The sequence below is a fragment of the Achroia grisella genome, unplaced genomic scaffold, assembly GCF_030625045.1.
Source record: "Achroia grisella isolate CSIRO2021 unplaced genomic scaffold, CSIRO_AGI_Agris_v1 utg1179, whole genome shotgun sequence".
In the NCBI taxonomy this organism is placed as follows: Eukaryota; Metazoa; Arthropoda; class Insecta; order Lepidoptera; family Pyralidae; genus Achroia; species Achroia grisella.
The window spans coordinates 1,773,663-1,792,368 of NW_026712591.1; the positions used below are offsets into that span (position 1 = coordinate 1,773,663).

At 31.9% G+C, this 18,706-nt stretch overlaps 1 protein-coding gene across 1 annotated transcript; it reads left to right on the forward strand.

Annotated features, from left to right (window-relative positions):
- The first annotated feature begins 12,301 nt into the window (after positions 1 to 12,301).
- On the forward strand, positions 12,302 to 18,396 carry LOC131853393 (calcium/calmodulin-dependent protein kinase type II alpha chain). The gene is made up of 2 exons (XM_059204271.1): positions 12,302 to 12,406; positions 13,978 to 18,396. Exon 2 carries the CDS (start codon positions 14,068 to 14,070, stop codon positions 15,598 to 15,600), a length of 1,533 nt encoding a protein of 510 aa, XP_059060254.1. The 5' UTR covers positions 12,302 to 12,406; positions 13,978 to 14,067; the 3' UTR covers positions 15,601 to 18,396.
- The last annotated feature ends 310 nt before the right edge of the window (positions 18,397 to 18,706 follow it).

An 18,706-nucleotide genomic window follows, 5' to 3' on the forward strand; every position in this document is an offset into this window, starting at 1 on the left:
AAATATCTAACTTAAAATTCATAGCGCTGACAATGTTATCTAATTGAACAGAGATTAAGTGCGTAGCGGTTTCTATGTTGATTGTCGCATGCCTAATCCTTGTTGTTAATTAAATATAAGCAAATCAATATTTATTTAAAAGAGCAACACACTAGTTTCTTGCTTATTTTTCTTGTGATGAATCTGCACTCCGAATAAACGGTAGAATCAAAAACTTGACTTATCAAAAGTGCTTATATTAAGTTTATTTGATTAAAGATTATATCTATTCTATTCTATGTTTTAAAAATATTTTGGAATAACGTTAAATAAAAATTGTAGATCTACCTAAATACTATAAAGACCTATAAATTATTTATCTATCTATCTAAATATTTTGATGTATTTTTATAATACTCACTACTAACAAATGTTCAAAAATGTCCCATATAAAATGATACAAGGGATAATTTATTGGAGATCGTTTCCAGGATGGCCGTTAGTTATACTTTAGTAGTCATCAATATGCGGCGGACGACCCGCCCGACTGAAGGGAGTGGGGTCGAGAACGTCTCCGGCGTCACGCAGTCTCAGCTCAATATCTACGTACCTATATAATATCAAGAATTTTATGGCTTCACCATTTACAACAACCCGGCTATATTAAATTGACTAGTGCCTAATTGGGAAAGTAATATAAGTATACCTACTGCAGAATATTGATCACGGTTTTAGATACGTGAAATAGCGGTATGATGAGGCGGATTGCCAGACTTTTATTGTGATATTTTTCCCGAGAATATTTAATGTGATTTTGTTTAGAATCTAAAATTTATATTTATTATTTGAAATTTAATACACGATACCGCGTTATTTTTTTTTCTGTTATATCTTAAGGACTCTCTTAAAGAGAACATGCTAAATTTAAAATGTTCGAATACCTAGTTTAGGTATTTCACTACAAAAATACATTTTTTATTAAAAATAGTGTTGAGTTACATCTATTATAGCTTTACTCACCACATTCGCAGTAATAAAAACCTTCAAAATAGTATAGAATAATTTAAAATGTTTTCAGTTACAACGCTAATATCTAACTCTAAACAAACACGTACTTACGTAATGAAGTTTTATTCCATTGTTAACTTTTCACCCTGCAACATTGTTCGTGAATTTTTCGTTTGTTCCACAATGCTTTGTAAATTAACTCGTTTTGTTGGTAATATAACATTATAGGATACTTTTCAAAGTTATATGTAGGTATTTTTAATACTTATTTATAACCGGTATTAAAAGACGACAGTAGGTATACAAATTAAACGGTATTTTTCTTAAATAATTTTAATGTTAATATTAACTATTATTAGTATTCGATATTTCAGTGCATTTTCTACAATATTAGCTTTCTCATTCCATGCCATCCTAGTTTATAATTATAATTGTTTTACCAATATACTTATTCTATGGACTATATTTTGTAAGTGAGAAATTGGCAAACGTAGGGTAGGACGCCCGCTGCTCCACCTAGCAACGACATACGTAAGATTGCGGGTAATGATTGGACGAGAAGGGCTGATGATCATACCCAGTCGTACTTTGGGTGAGAACCTATGTCCAGCAGTGGACTACAGTGGCATAATGATGATAATGATGCACTGTATGGACTTTCCCACAATATATCTTTTTGAACTGCTAGAATAAAAAAAAAATAGCGAACCATAAACTCCATCGACTCCTATAACTCGGAACTTCACCCAGTTATTAACTTTAACATTCAGAAATAAATTAAACATATATATTAACCACGGTTACCTCATCTTATCGTTGTCTAAAAAATAATTATATAATAAATATTTTATTAACTACCAAAAACTGTAATACACCATCATTACTTATCTTATTTATTCGAAATTCGAATTAAAATCGCACCCTTTTCTAAACTTTAAGGACATTCATTTTTAAAAAAAATTGCACACATCTATACTTCAAGTAAAAGGTAGGCAGAATATAAGACGAAAGCATCCACGTTGAAAGATAAGGCACGCACGGCCACTACTACGAATTTCATCACGACCCTGCCGTTAGGTCTGAACTCGTATTTACATTGGAGGAAAAAATAAAAGCGATGGCACTATGAGAAATACGTAAGCCTTACTATGTCACAAACGTAATATACAAATTGTAGTAGACTTACCGTCTCTATTTGCATTTGTCAACGGTTCACGAAAATTGTCTTTGTTTGTCGTTACAAATCCGGTTGATGTTATCATTATTTTATGAAATACAGTTACTACATGGTACTATATTAAAGATAGGGTATTTTAAAAGGTAATCATATGATTGTACACGTAGATGAAAGCTGGTGTAATAAGTAGCTACTAGGTACATGTTAAAGGCGTTTTCGTTAAAAACTTTATGTATATGTCGATATTTAAAGCATATATAATTAAGACGTCCATTTCATGTAGGTATATTATTTCTAATGGATGTGTGACATCAAGAAATAAAATCTAAGTGTGCAGTGTTACAAGAATACTTATGTACTTTCGCTATATACCTCTATTTTAGACAGTCATGCCCATATTGCAAATGAGATGATAATAGCAAAATCTCCATTTGTCAGGAGACTACGACGTTACGATTCTTTGCAAGGACAACCAGCACGCCCCGCACCCGGCACGACCTTGTCCCCTGCCGTGCCACGGTCTCTCGCTGCTTCCCAGCCAGTCTAAAATTTAACTCGAGGGATCACAGTGAAATTTTAAATTCTAAGCTCAAAGCCGTTATTCATATTCACGTATGCTACTCTCATTTATTCGTCTCTTGCCATTGTTATGGCATACTTCGAATGCCATTGGATGGCAACTTTGGAAATTGTACTACATAAATTTAATATTCTTAACTAGGATAATAAAATAAAATGGATACGAATATGATCCATGAAACGTTATTGTAGATGCGGGAATACACAAAATGCACCATACACTAACATGCTAATTAAGTATGAAAACCACTGGAGGCTTTACAGGATAATTAAACCTTAATGCCTTGAAGCTAGACGCTTTTAAGGTGCCTATACCGTACTAAGTTATTATCTACATAACTTTTATAAGTGGGCATCATATTTAACTTTATATTCATATGAGCATCAAGATTCTACCTAATGCTAAAGATGTAGGTATACTAAATATTTATAATACTGAAAAAGAACGGGTGGCGGTGATAAGTGCCGACAGACTGAAAAGACTTCTCTGTATTAGACGAACATTAATATAAGATAAAAAATGGAGAGACAGATAAAGAAAACCTTAAATCTCTATCTTATCAGAAACCTAATATAAAAAAGGAACTTTTAAATATCTTTTTTAATGTCAGGTTATAACCTACTAGGTGAATTATCCTATTTCATTATGTGGTCATGAGATACTCTGTCTTTGCTCATTGTTATTTATTTTTTATTAAAAAGCTTGATTTATAGTTTCTACTGAAGCTCGTTAGTAAAGTCTTGGTCTATACCATATACATACCTACATTTACATAATGTTACATAGTTTTCGAATAATCCAATAGTACCTAAATGATTGATAAATATCAAATACCGTTTAGTACCGAATAAAAGCTAAAAATACGCTACTAAACCAGCTGGATCGAAACAAGAAATGAATAATTCAAATACAAATCTGTTGGTACGGTCCACCAAAGCCTCGCTAAAACGTAGAATACGTTACTGTGCGTCAGCATTTTTTGCCTTGTGTACTCTCCGAATAAGTGTTGGAAATTTGATCACGTAAACGCCAAGTTTCAATTTTATCCTACCTTCATTACAAAGGCCGTTTGTGCATATTAGTTTTAAATATATGTAAAAGTATAGATATATATAGTATAATAAGAATATCTGTTTCAATTTATATATGTATCTAGATATTTTAATTAAAACAGCTATACATATTTAATAAACAGTACCCACAGGACCTCGACCTAATTCTTAAATTACTTCAAAACATGTAACATTTAGACTATAGTTTTTTTATCTATACAGAGTTTTCTCTAATTATGAATTAGACTAACGAATTAATATATATAGTTTTATACGGAATAGCGTGATTCCATTATACTGTGAACCTATACAGTTAAATATATCGGCATATGTTATAAAGCTTTTGAAACTACGTACACAACTTACGATCTTTTGACACGTAAGTAGGTTTTATTCCGAATAAATTTGAAAGTTTCTAGGCATCTAATTCAATACGATTAAACTATAGAGTAGAAAATCTAAGTTTATTTCTGTCTTTACTAATAATAAAAATATTTTCTATTTTGTTTATTTTTTAGAAAGAAAGAGTAAGTAATTAGATTACTATTCAACATTTAAAAAATGTCATAGTAAGGTGTACAAGTGTTAAAGGTTATATATAGATTAGTACTGAAGTACATACATTTCGTGCCTTATAAACAATAATATCACAGTTATTAGAAAATCTGAAATTCAACACGATCTAATACCTGCCAATCCTACTTTCATTCATTTATTGCGTTACTTGTTAGCGATGGAATTGTGTGTAACTAGAGAAGAAGTGTTCGGTGTCAACCAGGTTGTAGAGGCATGCAATGCATACAACTGCATTTCGAATAACTGCAATAATCTCAAAATAAATATATAGGCAGACTGGAAATACAAAATAATATTTCTACAGAGAAATCTTAATTTTCTACTATTAGGTTGAACTTAGATCACTGACCTTTATAGTCAATTAATAGCATAATAAAGAATGCGCTCTACCGAAAACAATGTTATTTCATTACACTAAGACTATATCATATATTATTTTGGATGATAATCCTGACTTATCCATTGGAACACCGTCCGTGCTAAAAATGGGCAATGTCACGCTTAAACGTTTCGTATGAGCCATTACATATATGTAATATATAACAGACAGTCGATTTGAGCAAGTGACGAAAACCAGTCTCCGATAATAATTGTTTCACTTAGCATATCTTAGTTCTGCTACTCATACTAACTAAAACTATTATAATAAGTTGCTTTATAGTAACAGCGGCACATCTAATTTCAAATTAGCATTTATATTGGCTAGCTTGCGTCCTGCGACCGTACGTCAACCCGTATCTGGCTGTGACAAGAGCAGAGCCACTATTATAATATTGTAGGTTAGTTAATTTTTATAAAAGTGAATATCCGGAAATTGTTTTATTCAGTGTTTTGTACAGACTATCAAAAGGTTTTCATTTCGACTACCTACCTACGAGTATGCCATGTCTTCCACAAATCTAAACAGATTTATGTGGCTCTTTTTCACTAAATAAATAGGCAGGATCTACACAAACTAATAAACTGATTACACTAAATTGTATAGAGAAATACTGTTTTATACCTTTTAAAAAATGCAAGTACGAATATATAATCTTGACTTCGACTTAAGAAGGAACTTGATTTAAGATAGACCATCTCAACGAATGGGTGAATGAAAAGAATGAAAAAGATTTTCTCTCTTATAATATTTTTTCTATTCTAAATAAAAATATAATTCTAGTATTTAGCACCACAGCGTTAGCTTATATCAAACCCCTGAATATTTAATATCCAGTATTGTTTACTCATTTCTCGATTAGGCTCTTATATGAAGCAACCGCTAAAACCACATGCGAAACGGAAGCATTGTGGCCTCATCGTGTTCGTATGTAACGAAGGCGCATGTAGCGAGTGGGAGCGTGAGTACGGAAGCCGCGTGATCGCATGTAACATGCCGTGATTACGTCACGACTGATAGACGTAATTTTCAGATTTTAATGAGATGAAGGATACTTTCCTTTAAACTGATATCAGTTTAAAGGAAAGTATCCTTCATCTTTATATATATATATATAAGTTACATACGGGTACTTGCCTATAAATAGTATTTAAGGAACATTTTGAACTACTTAAAAAAATTAATTTCAGTGAATACACTCGAGTAAATAAGACACCGGCACCGTTACGATTTATTAACGTCAATTATTAACACTTAATTACTATTAGGCATTTTGATATTGCTTCCAAATTTACAAACATTGATAAAATACTGTAAAAACTATTTTTTTCTTTTTTAAGAGCAATTCACATGCGCTTATTGAGTAAAAATAAGGGACGAAACAAAAAAAAACTGTATGAACTTACAATAAGAATCAATATAATTTTACGCCTACTTTGTCTCCAATGTAGACAAAAGTTGTGTCTCATATTTTATATGAATGATCAATAGTGTTGTTATATCGTTTGTCAATATTGTCAACCGCATGCTTTGTTTGTAGACTTTTAGCGAAATCACTTGTAATATATTTTATAAATATTTATTGTACTTTATAACAATTTAGTCTACGTAATAATATTTTGCTATTGACGTATAACTACTGAATACTGTAATACATACATATATAGATATTATTTAAATCTATTCAGATATAATTACAGTTTAATTACATTTTACCTACCTACATACATATGCCATATATTATGGCATATATATATATAGGTACGTAACTTTTTTACCAAAACTTTAAGGTATTATGTTCTTTGTCTGCAGGTATTAATAAGTCGTGGTCTGCGAATAGGGACCTATTCTCTAGAGACCACAATTTAGATATTAATTCTCGCTTTGTAATGTTAATAAGAGAATTATAGAAATCATTAAATAATACAAATAACAATTTACAATTGTTATTTTATTATTTGGTATTACCTAAATTATAAAATAATTAAACAGCATGGTTGTAAGTTGTTGACTTTGGAGAAAACAGCACCTACAAATAAAAATGACGGCATAATTCTTATTTGTTAGAATCAACAATAGGTATATAGAAACAGTACAAGTATCTGCCATTCTCGACCCTCATAACATTATCTCTGTTACGTTCGCGTTCGCAAACCCTTACTTACCCCATGGGTCAATGACCTTCCAATTCGTATACGTAGGGAGGTACATACCTATGTAAGTGGCAAAACTAACCAACCTGGTAAAACATAATTATATTCATTCCAAAAAATAATCTGTCTTTCTGTCGGTCTATCATGTTAGTCTCTTTCCACTGAGCCGAATTTATAATTTGTAAGAAGGTGAGAAACATACACGCTATTGGAAATAGATTCCTATATAACTTGAAAACTATTCATATAAGCAATGTTGTATTGTATTAACTATGAGATATTTTTCATAATTTATTTCTCTGCTTTAATATTATCTAATTAAAGCAATCATTCATAAAAAAAAATTATAGGTATGCGGATGATATGTATGAACCTCATTAAGGTTGTTATAGGTTATCAGATGCATACCTATTGGTACGCAGTATATAGTAGAAATTACAATTATAACAAAAAGATAAGGTTAGAATGATATTACTTTTGTACGACTATATTGAAAATTTTCAAAAGGTTCAAATTAAACCGCGGTAGAATGAAAACTAAAATTAAGCAAACAATACTCTATAGCAACAATACTAAAATAAAGCCAAGATTCCAAAGTCGGTAGTAAATAGAATAATAAGCAGAATTTATAAACTTACCGCCTCATATGGTGTAGCGTGGCGCATCAAATCAGACTCCCGCCAAATTGTAACGATCACCGCATATACACAACGCATTTCATGGATAATGAAATAGTCCACGATCGATATACTAACTCACAACAACGTTCTGCGGACGCTGCACGGGGCACGCCATGCATCAGACGCTCTTACTGAACATATTATTCTCAAGTTATAATTTTACATACACGTCCACTCATGAGAAAAGCAACCTGAGACGACCGCAACGTTCGAAACCTTAATACTTCCCTTCGCTGCCAATATTAGGTGACAGAAGCAACGACCGAGCCGATTGTGTACTACCGTGTACATAATTTGCACATTGAAATCGACGATTTCTAAATAACAGATCAGAAAAAGATTCGAACGCAATATTAAAGAGTAAAACTTATGGAACATAACTGCACAGGAACGCGCAAACTTTGGGACGCGACAAACGAATACCAAAAGAATATGGACAATATGGGGGACAGGAACCGGAGCCGCGTAATAATAAGAGTACTCGCGTGGGGATGGTACGGAGGGTGCATTGTGCACCGGCGAATTTCGGAAGGGCTCGTACCTAAAGCCCTTGTTTGTTCCCCCTGCACTTGCGCAAGATGCGAACCAGTTTTGATTTTTGTGAATCAATCGTGGAGTTGGACCGTTCACAGGGGTCTTTTATCCAAACGTTCCGTTAGCAACTGCTAGGCCATTGTTACAAAGTGGTCGACGACAATGCAAAGAAAAAAGGCCCGAACTTAAAAACTAATTAAGATTTCATCTGGCGATATGATTATTCATAATGTTCACAAAATTTGAATATTTTTTACAAAAAATTATTATATTATATATTATCTCGCGTAAATGCATAGATAGAAATAGAAATAGAAATAGAAATAGAAATAGAAATAATCTTTATTCAAATAAACTCATTACAAGCACTTTTGAATAGTCATATTTTGATTCTACCACTCATTCGGAATGCAGATTCATCACAAGAAGAATGAGCAAGAAACTTGTGTGTTGCTCTTTTCAATAGATGTTTTTTTTTTTTTATATAAATAATTACAGTGTAACAAGTAAGAGGCATGCGACAATCAACATAGAAATCGCTACGCACTCATTATTAGTGTAATCAGATAATATTGTCAGTGCTATGTATTTAAAATTTTTCTACAGAAACATTATTATCGTTAACGAATTCTTCAATTTTATAGTAAGCCTTTTTGCAAAGGAAGTGTTTTATTTGACATTTAAATCTTTTTTCTGGCAGATTTATAACAGACTCTGGAATTTTATTGTAAAACCTTACGCAATTGCCATAAAACGAGTTACTAACTTTAGCCAAACGACATTTAGGTAAAATCAGTTTGTTATTGTTACGTAAGCTTTTATTAGTGCAATCACTAACTCTTTTGAAACTGTCTATATTCTTCCTGGCATACATGATATTTTCATAAATGTATTGAGAAGCAACGGTGAGGATATTTGATTCCTTAAAGCACTCTCGCAAAGACTCCCTGGAACCCATGCTATAAATGGAGCGAATGGCCCTCTTTTGTAAAATAAATATTGTATTTATATCAGCTGCTTTGCCCCATAACAAAATACCATACGACATAATGCTATGGAAATAGCTAAAGTACACAAGTTTAGCCGTTGCCACGTCTGTTAATTGTTTAATTCTTCTTACCGCATAAGCGGCGGAACTAAGTCGACTCGCTAATTTAGTAATATGAGCGCCCCATTGCAACTTGGAATCTAATGTGATACCTAGAAATACAGTATCATCCACAAAATTAATAGGTTTATTGTCCAACGTGATTTTTTAATCTACCGGCCTTACATTGGGGAGAGTAAATTTGATACATTTAGTTTTATTTGCATTTAGTAACATATTATTAGCTGTAAACCATTTTAAAACATAAGAAAGAGCACCGTTTACTTCGTCCAAATCATCAATATGTCGATTGACTTTGAATACTAATGAAGTATCATCAGCAAACAGAACTATGTCAGCTATCTTTTCTACCATATAAGGAAGATCATTTATGTAAACTAAAAATAAGAAAGGACCTAAAATAGAGCCCTGAGGAACACCCATTTTAATACTAGTTCCCTCAGACTTTACACCATTTATTTCGACAACTTGCATTCTATTATTTAGATAGGATTTCATCATGCTTTGTGCTTCATATCTAATACCGTAATGTTCAAGTTTGAGCAAAAGTGTTTCATGTTCAACGCAATCAAATGCTTTTGAAAGATCACAAAATACACCGACTGCATCCTGAGACCTCTCCCAAGAATCAAATATATATTTAATGATATATAACGGAACTATTTTATAAGTAGTTATTTCCAATTAAACAGCTTAGAATAATAATATCCCTAGACAATTCATAGCGCCATCAAGTCCCAAACCGCTAGTGGGTACTAGACAACTGATACAAGTAGCAAATAAATGTTTTGGAAATATATACACAATATACGTAGAAATAATCCAGACCAATACAAACAACATACTCATAAATACAAATGTTTTTACCGTGCGAGGAATCAAAACGGCGACCAATGGAGGTAAAACGGTGTAATAAAACGTTAGACCACCGAGGCGGATGTTGTCTGTATCTGTCATATGTCTGTGGTCTTTATTTGAACCCAAACGGGTCCAGATATTTTAAATATTATGGAATGTCTAAACAAGTTACATGCATGAAAAATCAATAATGTACTTAATAACGTCTTTAATACTTTCACAATTTTATATATTACTAGCTGTCCCGGCAAACGTTGTTTTGCCTTAAAATAAAAATAACAATTTAGGGGTAGACTACCCCTAACATTTAGAGGGATGAAAAATAGATGTTAGCCGATTCTCAGACCTACACAATACGCTCACAAAATTTCATGAGAATCGGTCAAGCCGTTTCGGAGGAGTATGAGAACGAAAACAGTGACACGAGAATTTTATATATAAGATTTTCAAGTAGATATTATTATGTGAAAATTTTTTAAATCTAAATGTAGGCGACTGTACAAACTATTTTAAACCAAATTCAATACATTAGACGCAATATCAATAAGAGATATAGTTCCACTGCTAGGGATGATTTGCATTGGCATTACAACAAACGCAGATTAGTAAGAAAGAATAGGAACGATTAAACTAGCGTTCGACAAAAAACAACTTAACACCAACAACGTATTTAAAATTAGAATTACTCTGACATTAATTAAATAATTTTATCTTCTGAATTTAAGCGCCACGCTCTTGTGGTCGATATCTTGTCATAATTTTGTATAAATAAAACAAACGAAATAATACTACTATTATGTATAAATATATATTATTATTACTCTAATAAAAAAAGGATAACAAAATTTGACATATGCCATTTTAATGTTTATTTCAGTTTACGTTCGGTCGTACGTACCTAACTTACATAATACCATAGTACCTGACTGCCAAATTTCTTTCTAAAATACTAAAGGTTTGAACCTTTAATAATCCGACAGAAGTCATTAATTAAATTAATAAGGTCTAGGTATACTAAGTTTGACATTTTAACTAATGTAGCATCGTTGTTTGTTTTATCTATCGTCAAAAAGGTCTATTATTATTATGCAGAAATGTTAAGTCTACTAATCTGCTTCATCTTTGTATATATAATCATTATAAAACTTCTATATATTTGCGCGACCATGATAAAAAATAACCCATCATCTATATATCAAATGCCACGTATGATGTCGAATTTTTGCGGATTAATGACAAATGTATATTGATGAAATGTTATAACATTTTATCATTAATGTTAGCCGATAATTATCATAAAATATATTTAGTAAGTTGTTACATATATACATTCCAATAATATCTTAGTATATCTTACATACAAAATATTCAAATATAATAAAAATATTTTACTTTACGTAATTGGAATGGCAAACAGGCTGACGACTCACCTGATGGTAAGTGGTAACCATCGCCTATATTCATGAATAGCATTAAGAATATCACAGCATCATGTAACATCCACGATATGACTCATGCGTTGCCATTTGAGATGACTAAGACGGCATGCGGCATGTCCCTTATCGTGTAATGTCCGTGCTTAATGTGGACCTAGCAACCGAAACACAGCTTACAAAGCAAGCTGCACGGTGGCGGAAATAGGTGAGACTGAGGTACCTACGCAGACGACTATTTACAGTCTACCTACCTAAAACACCTTCATTAAGATCCTGATCTAGTACATATTTAAGACTATCCTATATATACCTACTTACATTATTTTCAATCGTTAGGATATTAAAGTACGCGCGTCACAAAAGTTTAGGCCAGAAACAATACACCTATACATTATACGGCCGTATTACATACAGTGCAGCCATAAATTGCTATAATAACCAACTAGTTGACGTTGGCTAACGAAATATTTAGTTGCCCTTTCGCACCAGTAGATGGCGCAGAAAATCATTTCAGCTGATATTCTCTTTGGTTTAGCGCTGCGCTAGTATATCGATTTTAGGTTAACCGAACAGTATTCACAGGAGTAAAAATTCCATTAAAGAAAACAATTAACGTTTAAAAAACTGACGCATGTAAATATAATTTAAATTCCAAATTATGTAATCGAAACCACTCTTGTGTCATTTTTTACCATTTAAAGACGTTATTGGGTATAACGTATTACAAATAAAATATTTACTGCGCAGCATTCTGGCAACACATAAATGTCTATGAATTTGACCCCGAAGCTCGTGTCCGGAGCAGAAGGAGAGTGTGGTGTAGGGCCTAGCCCTTCTTTTTTGATTTTCATCTCATTGGCTATTGTGTAAAATGGGCACATAATAGGTAAATAAGTATTTTTATTCGAAAATGATAAAAAGTATATACGGCCTCCAATTGCGTAAATAATTTATCTTGAACTATTAAAAATATATCGGGAACACTCCGTGATGTTAATACTGCTAAGAATATCATAGAATGTCGCGCACTGGTCATTTCGTTGCTATATAAATTAATACAAGTGTTATTTTTAAACTAATGTTTATGATTTTTTACGTCGTAATGAAGCGTATTGTGAGCATTAGCCGCTTTGTACTCCTTAAGTGGATTATAATATACTCAGGATTTTGGTGAATGTGTTGAGACAATGGTGTATCGATTATTTTACGCTAACGGAATGTCATCCCGGTGCCGTGATGTTAATATTAGAAGTCTATGTTTGTGACCACGATTACTATTGTCTAGGCATCTACGCGTTTTATATTGAGCTAGTAGAACTTCAATTAAGAGTGGGTGACCAAAATAGTGTCGACGCTTTTCATTCGGATAAAAAGCGTTCGCTCCTTGACAATATCTATTTTGAACATTTCGTAAGTGGAATATGAATAGACAAACGGCTTTTTAATATAGTCTATTACGAATATACTATAGTTGATATCTTAATACTTACATACAAAATAAAAATAGCACTGGGTAACATTAAATAGCTGAACAGTTGAATAAATAAAAGTTAATTTTATTAATTAATTAGTTACCTAATTGCCATTGCCAATATGTCTTAAATAAATAAAAAAGAAATTTCTGTTAACAATTTTCGCATACTTTACTTTCAAATAATATTTTATAAATATACAGACAATTGTTTTAAGAAATGATCATAGATTGAAAGATTTTTATAATATTACGGGTATATAACCACCTCAATATTAAAATACATTTATAATGTACAATACATATATAATGTATGTACATGATATATGTATTGATACAAGTATTATCATATTTATTAAATAATAATAGTACCTAAGTACATGGTCACTTAATATATAAATAATATATTATATATATGGAAAATAAATAGAGTTTAAATGTAGTGTTTTTGTCCCATTATTTTTAGGCATGTATGATACGTTATGATTTTAATACAAATAAATTTGAACGAAATAGTAAATTACAATAAAAATACAATGTACGTCCTATTGGGGAATAAGGTATTAGTAGTTAGTAAAATGATCTGATGACCCATAGCATTGGTGCTAGCAATATATGGTTGATCTTCCTCGGTTCCCCCTGAAAACCCTCATGAAAAAGTGTAAATTTGTCTCGATGGGGTAATTGACCTGACCTCATGTTCATCTTATCATGGTTCACTGGTGTGCTGACACCGTAAACCATTAGTGCAGGCAGGTGATCCATTAATAAATCTTATCATGTCAGTAGTGTAATAATCGTAATATGAAATAAGTGTATTACTCTTGAACTGCAAATAGTTATTTAAAAAAAAATACATATTTGTAGTGTTGAGAACTGTGAACGTTCGTGTTAGAATCTTAAAACCACACATACAGGAATTAATAACTTTAAATACTAGTTTCCTTTAATTTGGTGATTCATAACATGTTCTTTCCTTGTTTAAGGTACCTACTAAAAAAGAAAATCGTGCTCAAATATTACGCAGTAAACATTACGCTGTTTGGAGCAGATAAAGTAAGTAAATTGTGTCAATCATGGCCAATCCAAATCGGGAAAGTGTTAGCACTCGTTTTTCTGATAATTATGATCTAAAAGAGGAATTAGGAAAAGGAGCGTTTTCAATAGTGAGACGAGCAGTTCAAAAATCGACTGGATATGAATTTGCGGCCAAAATTATTAACACTAAAAAACTCTCGGCTAGAGACTTTCAAAAATTAGAAAGAGAGGCGAGAATTTGTCGAAAATTACAACACCCTAACATTGTAAGACTACATGATTCCATTCAAGAGGAACATTTTCATTATCTCGTGTTTGATCTTGTAACGGGCGGTGAATTGTTTGAAGACATTGTGGCACGTGAGTTCTACTCTGAAGCCGATGCCTCGCACTGTATACAACAAATTCTAGAATCTGTACACCATTGCCATCATAATGGAGTTGTGCACAGAGACTTAAAACCCGAAAATTTGTTGTTGGCCAGTAAAGCCAAAGGAGCCGCTGTAAAATTGGCAGATTTCGGTTTAGCCATAGAAGTCCAAGGTGATCAGCAAGCATGGTTTGGATTTGCTGGAACTCCGGGTTATCTTTCACCAGAAGTTCTAAAGAAGGAACCTTACGGCAAGCCAGTGGATATTTGGGCGTGTGGTGTGATCTTATACATTTTGCTTGTTGGCTATCCACCATTCTGGGATGAAGACCAACATCGATTATATGGGCAAATTAAGGCTGGAGCCTACGATTATCCGTCACCCGAATGGGATACTGTAACACCTGAAGCTAAAAGCCTCATTAATCAAATGTTGACTGTTAATCCAAGTAAGAGAATTACAGCTTCTGAAGCTTTAAAGCATCCATGGATTTGCCATCGCGAACGTGTTGCTTCTGTAATGCATAGACAAGAAACTGTAGATTGTTTGAAGAAATTCAATGCACGTCGCAAATTAAAGGGTGCGATTTTAACTACTATGTTAGCCACTCGTAATTTCTCCGGAAAGTCCATGGTAAACAAGAAAGGTGATGGATCTCAGGTAAAAGAATCGACTGATAGTAGTACTACTCTGGAAGACGACGATTTGGATAAGGATAAAAAGGGTGTTGACAGAGCTTGCACTGTAATTTCTAAAGAACATGATGAAGAGGCATTATCAAAAGCTGATTCATTTGGTAAAGCTCGTGGCGATAGCAATGCTTCTTTGCGTCGTGCTGAAGTGATAAAAATCACTGAAGTACTTATAGATGCTATAAACAATGGCGACTACGATACATATTCCAAATTATGTGATCCCAATGTGACTGCGTTTGACCCTGATGCACTAGGCAATCTCGTGGAGGGAGTAGAATTTCATAAATTCTTCATTGATAACACTCCGACCCACGTTAAAACTAATACGACTATTTTAAATCCTAGAGTACATCTTCTTGGGGATGACGTCGCTGTTATAGCATATGTCTGCGTGACACAAAGTGTGGATGCCGAAGGAAGACGTGCCACACATCAGTCACAAGAGACTCGCATATGGCACAAACGCCACAACAAGTGGACAGCAATACATTTTCATCGCTCCTAACTAGTCCCTTCTTACCAATCCCTGGCGCCAAAGGAAAATGGTCTCTTAAAAAAACTTATATGTAATGGTGATGCGATAGCCACAATTGTAACTCTTCAAAGTATCGATTAAAAGAGACCGTCAAACATCCTTAGGAAGCTATTGATATAAAAATTATCCAAATCTGCTATGAAAATTACACGAATTTTATTAGAACTTCTTTGTAATCCCAAGGAATTAAGTTACTTTCGTATAGATAAATGTTATGTAAATCAATATAAGTAATTTACTCCTTATCTGCAGTCAGCCTTGAAGAAATCCTGCAAAATTCTGATGTGGCTAAAATGTGATACCGACAAACAATCCAACGCTTTGTGCTAGTTATAGTAAATGTACACACTCCTGATCTCGGCCACAATCGAAGATTGTCAACGAATAACGTGGCAAAATTGAGCTCACAAACTTCAAGAAATCTCAAAGTACCAATAGATCTGATACTAATGAATCTACATTATAAATGTATAACAGCAAAAAAAAACAAGGTTTAGAATTATTAGCACATTTCTCAATAAGTCTCTCTACATTTTTAACTATGAATGTTTTGTCGTGCTTAAAAATGGTGTTCTATTTGTTATCAAATACCTAGCTAGTAAGATTTAAGTAACTAATGAATCATGCAGTTATTGGCACTACATGCATCGTACCAGTGAGAAATTTCTAGTAGATTATTAAAAATACAATTTTTATTATTATCTACTTTAGAATTTATAATTGAGTTGGAATTTTTTTCAACTATTATAATAATATATATAGCTAGTGTGCAAATTCATTATAACTTTTACATTTTAAGTGGATTATATCAATTTCGTCAATTTTAGATTTTAATGTTGTTACTATTATCCGCTTATTGCTTCTATAAACTAAATACCAAGGGCCTCTATATCATGTCTACAAAATAAACTCATCCATGTTTATTCAACAGAATAATATAATTGCACTTAATACCTACGGGACTACCCATTATTAATTGAAACAGTGACCAGCGTATTACAAGAAAAAGCCCTTTGCCTTTGGTACGACGTAATTTCTTCCTTTTTCTGCTAAATTCATTTGCGAAATTGATTTTAATTGTACCTGAATATCAAAAATATTATATTTGATAACTAATAAAAATTTAAAGTGTTAACTGTGCAAGAGATGGTTTGTTGGTTTGTGGATTCATTCAGAAGAGCTTTTCCAAGTGATATTTAATGTGTAATTTAAGGTGTTTTTTGCACAGTTTCACTTAAGATAATGTGCTTTAACTATTGAATCTATAACTGTAAGTCTGCAGTAAATTCAGTATTTCTTAGAAATATAATTAGATATAAACAATGTTTAATCATGTTTTTTACAATTTTGTAAAATAATTTAGTATAGTTAGCAAAACTTACTTTGTAACATCAATGGAGCTAGAATTGTAATAAAATAAAATACATCACATATGTAAAATATTACATAAAATTCGTAATCAATCATGGTGAAATTTTTACCATACCCATAGTACATAGTCGTGCCATTATTATTAAATTTAGTGCCAATAACTGTAACAACTAAAATGTATTCTAGTCTTTATTGTTACGCATATTTAGTATTTAATCAACGTTTTAAATTAATTTTGAACATATTATACATACCTAAATAGTATCTTACATTGTGTAAATAGATATTGATTTGCACATTGCATGTTAAAAGTATCGTCTAATTTACAATATTAATTATAAGTATTTTTTTTTAATAGATATATTTTACATTTTATGAACATTCGTTATCTAGTTCACTTTGAATTTATATATTTATTGATGTCGAATTTAGTTTTGTTATTTGCTCTCCAATGATGTTTAAATAATATATCTAGTTACCTATTTACCAATCTGAAAAATATCACAGATAACATTTATTCTAAATAATTATACTATTTAATATTTTCTGTGGAGGTACCTAATAGCGTCATATTATGTAGTACCTAATAGCGTAAATTTATAAATCCAGTATTTTAGAAATAGGCCTCCCTACAAAATTGTAAATCTGAAAAATCTATCACTGTGCAGAATCATAAAGATTCTAATGTTATGCGGACAACGTAACTTATTCAGTGTCAATAATTTCAAGGTTGATACTGTTAAGTATAGTCACATGTACGAATATGTGTAAACACTTCAGAATTTTGTCATAGTCGCATTGTTGACAATTTCACATATTTGCAAAAACTTGCAATATAACTTTGTTTGTTGTTTTGTGTGAAATTATTGTGATAAAGTTCTGAAGAGTTAACGTGTTAGTGCAGGCGACTGTACATAATATATACTTAATTTATTAAGATTGAATTGGCCGGTACTTAATTTTATTAATGTTGCTAAGTAAGTTGTAAGGAAATAAGTATTTGTGCTATGATGATTATTATTTACTATCAGAAAAAACGATTGGTATAGTTTAGTTACGTTTTTACCTGTTACATATAAGGAATACGTAGTAAACTATAACATGTCCCGCAGTATTACATCAAGCACAAAATAGGTCGGTACTTTTATCTTGTATTAAATTAACACAAGGAGTAAAATTTCATGGAAAACGTAACATTAAATATTAGATCCATTGCTATATCACAAAATAAATACCTACCTATTAATAAAAAACTCTACCTACCTAATATCTCATATATGCCTCAGTCGGAAACCTATATTTTAAAAAATATTAAATATTAGATGCTGCAATTACCGATTCTGTACGGAACAAAGTATTATACAAACATACTATACATATACACCTATAGATATAAATATATTTTAAAATAAGAAATAAATATTAAAATTCCTTTAATATTTATTTCAAAATTCAGTACGTCTTGTAATAGAAAATACATGCATGTACCTTGTTAAATCCTTCACATTCAATGTAACCTATTTGACGATATATATAAAATATAACATTGGATGGTATTCTATATCAGCGACAATAGTACAATATTTATCTAACGTAATTCTTTCATCAATTTTTATAATTAAAACATTTTTTTTGTTTTATTAGTTAATGTTTCCGACTGTAAATATTCTAATTAAAAAAAATAATTTGGTATACTCTGGCTACC

Bases quoted from the DNA above. Each gene is read 5' to 3' on its own strand.
- LOC131853393 (XM_059204271.1), top strand. From the start codon at position 14,068: ATGGCCAATCCAAATCGGGAAAGTGTTAGCACTCGTTTTTCTGATAAT.